Raw genomic sequence first — 6044 nt, 5'->3', positions numbered from 1 at the left:
TGTAGAGAGGCCTGAAAAGTTTGCCCAACCACACAGAGAATGTTTGAAGCCTTCTGTGACCAGGAGCTACCTCCCAAGGCAGCCTCATCTATTTTTGGACATCATGTTAGAAAGTTTTCCTAAACTGGCTTGAAATGTTTCCCTAGTTTTGCACCTATAGCCTTGCAGATCAAGCCCACTCCCTCTGGACATTGAAACACAGAGAACATGGCCTCCTCAAATTTATTCCCTGCTCCAGAAGGTCACGGCCACAGCCTCCTCTCTCCTTCACCATCTTAGGTGCAGCAGCAGTCAGGTAGAGTCGGTGCTGTGTGATCGCACTTATTTAACATTTATTTTGAGTTAGGGTGTGAGTGCTGGGGCAGGTGGCTAACCATCCCCTGCCCTCTGTGGTGGCCTGAGAGAGAAGCAGGAATGCCCCGTGCAGGTTGGGGATCAGCAAACAGTCTAGACCAGCTTCTCTCCTGTATCCCGTTTGGAGAGTCCCTGGGTCAGGGGCCAGTCCATCCTGCAGCATTGAAGGGCGTGAGGAATGAGCAGGGCTGTGGGGCTCACAGAGCAGGCAGCCCTGGGGAGAAGCGGCCAGGGAATGTGCAAAAGTGATCAAGTCATAGGACAGGGTGGACCCAGCCCCAACCTGGGGGAGAGGAGAGGGGGATGTGCTGGAGCCTGGAGGTCCATGTCTGGCAGCCTTGGGAGATGGAGAGGGTTTCCCAGGCTGGACAGCATGGGTAGGGGGTTCATTCCACGGTGAGCTCTCCCTGCTCCGTGTTATCCAAGTTTGTACGGGAGGCCACCAGGGCCCTTCATTCGGCTACATCGATGGACAACATGGCCTTGATTGCAGGGAACTTGTTGCAGGAGAAGTCGGCGAGCAGTTGCTTGGTGCCACTCCGGGTGGGCAGGATATCAAAACGGACCCGGGACCGCTCCTTGGGCCCTAGGGTCGGCACGCTGATGCGGAGGGCACAGATCAGTGTTGATATGAGACACACAGACCTTGGGCTGGACGGGCCTCCTGTGACCTCCTGTCCTGTTCTGATGGAGGCTGGGCAAGGCCACTGCTTCTTTAGCTCCCTCTAGCTGTCTCTCTGGGTTACGGGGCCCCTCCAGCCCTGGAACACTTCAGCAGGGGAAGCGGGAGGGGGTCCCATGATCTCTCAAATATTCTAAGCCCTGAAGGCCAGCTCTTAGCTCTGGTGACCTGGACTTCTCAGGAGTTCAAGTTTGGTGAACCCCCAAACCAAATGCAAAAGCAGATTCTAGAGTTCCAAGACCCCCAAAAGAGTAAAGAACCCAAGGTCAGAGGGAGCTCTGTCTGTCCCACCCACAGGATCTGGAGGGCGCCCCCGCCCCGTCCCGCCCTCCCGCACCGGCCACTTAGGCCCAGGACTCACTCGATCTTCAGGTTACCCAACAGCAGGCCGCTTCCCTCCACCATCAGCACGCAGTCCCTCACCGGCTCATCCAGTGGATTGGAGAAGAGCATCTGCACGTTCACAGGCTTCCGCACACGAGCCTCGTTCAGCACCTACAGGGGAGAGGGGCTGCCGAGTCAGGACTCCAGCTGCTCAGCCCCTGCCTGCACCTTGGTGAGGGCTGGGCAGGGTGACTGAGTGAAGAGGGTGATGTCACTGAGGATGAAGAAGGGGAGACCATTTAGCCCTCCTAGGTGCCAGGCACATTGTGTCTGATGCCCCCTGCCCCCCAATACACAGGATGGTCCCAGGACATTATCCTGTGCTGTGGATGAGAACCTCAGCTTTGAGGGGGAAGGGGCCCCCTGCAGCAGCCAACAACACTGTTACTTCCCTGCCCCGACTCCAGTTCAGACCCTGCTTCCCAGGACAGCCCAACCCCACTGTGGGCTCTGTGAGGGTCAGGACATTTTTCATGCTGAATTTATTTTTTGCAAGGACAGGGTGTTGCTGTGTTGCCCAGGCTGGCCTCGAACTCCTGGCCTCAAGTGATCTTCCTGCCTTGGCCTCCCAAAGCACTGGGATTACAGATGTGAGTCACCGTGCCCAGCCACTTGCTGGATTTAATATTACTTTCCTTGGCTTTCCTGCTTATGGGTCCTGTTTCTTCCCTTAAAGCTTGAACCTCCGTCTCTGGGAGGCCCCACAGGTGTTGAAAAGGGCAGCCCCAGGCCCTACAGCTACTCACACCCTGGCTCACACTGTAGCTCCTTTAACTCTTTTTCCAGGGGTTGGGTCCCCCCAGCTCAACCCAGGCTACTCTCCTCTGCTGACACCCCAGTCTACCAATGTCCTTCTAAACTTCTAGAGCCCAGAGGTTCCCTGTGCACCATTTATAGTCTGAGCGGAGCTCTAATACCACACGGTCCTTGCTCAGGGATCAGAACAGGTGAAGGCTGGGTTTGGGGTCAGAAAAACAATTTGGACTATTTATTCAGACCAAAAGATGAAAGCTGTTGTGTTTCTGCCAAGAAACAGCCGTAATTCATTCTGGACAGACAAGTCATCTCTTTGGGCCTCAACTTCCTCATCTGGTAAAGAAGGAAAATCATCTCTTCCCTCCCAGAAGGGGTCAAATGAGATCAAGGATGGGGAAGAAAGCATTTTGGACATAGAAATGGACATTTTATGGCTATTGGATTTCTTCTTCTTTTGAAGATGACTGGAGGTTGCTGGGTTTTGTTGTTGTTGTTGTGTTTTGTTTTTCTTGTCACTAATCCTCAGAGCAACCATTTTACAGTGACAGAGCTGAGGTTCAGGCTGATTCAATAACCTGGAACATTCACACACAAGGAAACAGCAGAGCCCAGCTGGATCTAAAGCCTTTGCTGTTTCTGATAGGTCTGCAATACCTCCCAGTAATTTGTGAATAATTGAAGCATTTTAGACATCATGGTCTATATTTTCATTTCTTCCATGAAACTCATTTAAGTGTATGACATAATTTGAAGAGTGCAGCATAATTTTATGCTATTGGGTTATAAGAAAGCTATACAGATGTTGCCACATTTTTCATGGTGATATTTAATTTGAGATTTCCATGCTTTTTTTTTTTCTTTTTTTAATGCCACTTACCACTCTCTCCTATTGACCCAACTCTGTAAATGTACCCAGAGGAAAGGATAAAAGCCACTAAAAACCCGAGTTTGCTTGTCACAGATGATGGATCAACTGGGAGGCCATCACCCTTTGGAAACAATGTTCAGATTGTTTTTGGCCTGGTTTTGTGGTCTAAGGTCCTCAGTGCTAATTGCCAGTCAGCACCAGGTTAGATAATGGGGTTCTACCCAAATTATTATCTTTTCATACAGATCACCTTCTCCAGTTTAAAAATCCGTGCCCTGCTCTGAGTGAGCTAGGCATTGATCCGTTCAATAGAGACAAGAATGTCTCGATTAGGTGAAGGCTTAGGTGGAGGAAAGAACGTGCCTCGAAGAAGGAAGATCAGGAGTCATTTAAAAAGACTAAATTTTTAAAAAGAGTCAGTGATAGCACATTTCTAGCCTTATATATTCTGATTTCCTTTCTAAAGATATTGTAGTATCTTAAAGATAAGTAGACTTGCCATGGAAATCTGGAAGATGTATAGCAAAAGTGTTGAATAAAAGATAATGCTGGAAGAAGGTTTGAGGACATTGGATAAGGGAATATAATGGGGAATACACTGGGGAAAAACACTAATTTTTTTTTTTTTTTTGACAGAGTCTCACTCTGTCAGCCAGGCTGGAGTGCAGTCTTGGCTCACTGCAACCTCTGCCTCTCGGGTTCAAGCAATTCTCCTGCCTCAGCCTCCCAAGTAGCTGGGATTATAGGTGCCTGCCACCATGCCTGGCTAATTTTTTATATTTTTAGTAGAGACGGGGTTTCACCATGTTGGCCAGGCTGGTCTCGACCTCCTGACCTCAGGTGCTCCACCCGCCTCGGCTTCCCAATGTGCTGGGATTACAAGAGTGAGCCACTGCGCCTGGCCAAAAACTAACTTCTTTTAAACACTGATCACTTTAGTACAGAATGTTTTCATAACTGAACTGGCAGCCACCCTGTATCATTTTCTAGCCTCAGGAGTTGGAATGGGCACTCTGCTGTCCACCATGTCTAGAGAGATGGGGAGTGTTTCTCAGAAATGTCTTGTGAAGCAGGAGAGGCTGTCACATGCAGGGCACAAGCCTGGACTGACTTTCCTGTGCAGGGAAGAATGCAAGTCCAGAGCCAAGGGGATCTGTTCCAGTCCTGCCCCGAGGAAGGGGCTATTTCTCTTTTACAAATAGTGGCTATCCACTAAGACATTGTGCTAAGGGAGACAGTGATGAACTCAGAACAGAGGTAATGCCTGCCCTCATGGAGTTTACGGTTGGGTAGGGATTCACAACCAAATAATTGCACAAAGAAAGATAATATTCCAGCTGGGACAAATGCCTTGAAGGAAAAGGACAGAATGTTCTGAGGGTGTATAATTGAGATGAATTTGGGAGCCTAATTTGGGAGCTCAGGAAACGCTTCCCTGAGGAAATGACACTCTGCAAGGGAAGTAATTTATTGTCCCAGTGACAGAGTTGGAGCAACTGAGACTCAGATTAAGGGACCTGCTCAGTGTCACCACTGATCAATGGAGGGGTTTAGATACAATACCAGATCCGTTTGGTTACATGGCCCAAGGCCTGAACGACTGCCCGTCTCAGCCCCCAGACTGGCTGCCCAGTCACTGGCTCTCTAGCCCCTAAGGTAGGGGACCAACTCCCCCATCCTGAAGCACAGTCCAAACTAACCAGGACAGTAAAAGGGTGCAATTGCAGGCCAGCTGTGTGGGAGAACCAGGCCCCGCATCAGAGCCAGCATCCTAGATCCTCCTGCCCTTTCTGAGGTCAGGAACGCCTGCAGCCAGCTTACAGCTTAAGGAGGGGCGGGCCAGGGCAGCCATGATTATCTGGCTCTTCCTGGTTTCTGGGGCTTGGGAAGCCTGTGGCATTGTGATTGTACAGGGAAAGGCAATTTCTATCTAGACAGCTGCGGCAGACGGTGGGTACAGCAGATGAGAGAGGGCAGGGCCTGGCCCATGAGGCTCTTGATTGGGCCCCAAGGGAAAACCTCATGTTCTCTGTCCGTTTGTCTGCCTGTCCTTGTCCAGCCTTTTACCCTTGAGACCTATACTCCCTGGTTCCAGCACCCTTCACCCTGGGCTGTGGGGATCAGGCACAGGGGCTACAGGGTGAGGGACAGGCTTGGAGTCCGCACAGGTGCTCCTACCAGTGCTGAGGAAGACAGAGTGGCACGAGGGGCCTCCCACAGACCTGCAAGCCCCACCTTCCTGGGCTCCTGAGAAGGAGCCTCGGGGTGAATGCTGCAAAGTAAAGGAAGCCCTATGAGCAGAGAAAGAGGGGTCTTTGTTCTCAGCCACTTTGAAGATGCTGTTGCTGGCTGGTGATGTACCAGGACGCCTTGGAGGGGCATGGGCTGGGAGTCCCAGGTTCTGAGGCCTAGCCTTGACTCTGGCGGTGGCCAGCTGTTCCCTTCTCTCTGGGCCTTGGTTTACTTGTGTGAAATGAGAGTATAGGAGCATGTGACTAGGCTCCTAAGAGTCCACGATTCTGTAACTCCAGGGTCTAGACAGGGGAGAGATGCTGTGGGTCAGGCCTGTTTCTGATCTGTCCATGACAGAGGGCTGGGCTGTGGCCCTGGCACATCAGCTGGCTGTGTGTGAGACCCACACCTGTGCCTGTCTGTGATTCTCAAGCCTGGCATGGCCCAGAACACAGCAGATGCTCAGTAGCTGAGTGAGAAGGGAATGAGCTGAAAAGAGTCCCTCCAGGCCCCTCCTCAGCTGATGCCCCCAGTGGTTCTGAACTAGAATCTGAGAAGCAGCCAGGCAAATGCACGCGTTTATCTCACCAGACAGGGAGCAGGAACACGGGCCTGAGTGGGAGCTCTTGGCTATTTGGCAGAGGCTGGACCGAAGCTGGGCCCAGTTCTCTGCCCCTCCCAGCAAGAAAAAACTCTCCTTTGCCGTCTGGGAGAGCTGTGGCTCACACGGAGAGTGGGGCTCCTGGGAGCTGGGCTGGCTGGGGGCAG

At 51.6% G+C, this 6044-nt stretch overlaps 1 protein-coding gene across 4 annotated transcripts in view; it reads right to left on the bottom strand.

Annotated features, from left to right (window-relative positions):
* Positions 1–310: 310 nt before the first annotated feature.
* TGM3 (transglutaminase 3) overlaps positions 311–6044 on the bottom strand; it is a 133003-nt gene continuing 127269 nt past the window's right edge. For all 4 annotated transcript variants that reach the window (XM_034947328.3, XM_063600982.1, XM_063600981.1 and 1 more), the window contains 2 exons: positions 1398–1531; positions 311–954 (listed from right to left, as the gene is read on the bottom strand). In XM_034947328.3, the coding sequence (XP_034803219.1) occupies positions 807–954; positions 1398–1531 (282 nt within the window). In that variant the 3' untranslated portion in view covers positions 311–806. The remainder of the gene's footprint in view (positions 955–1397; positions 1532–6044) is intronic.

The sequence above is a fragment of the Pan paniscus genome, chromosome 21, assembly GCF_029289425.2.
Source record: "Pan paniscus chromosome 21, NHGRI_mPanPan1-v2.0_pri, whole genome shotgun sequence".
Taxonomy (NCBI): domain Eukaryota; kingdom Metazoa; phylum Chordata; class Mammalia; order Primates; family Hominidae; genus Pan; species Pan paniscus.
This window is presented reverse-complemented; position numbering and strand designations above follow the sequence as displayed.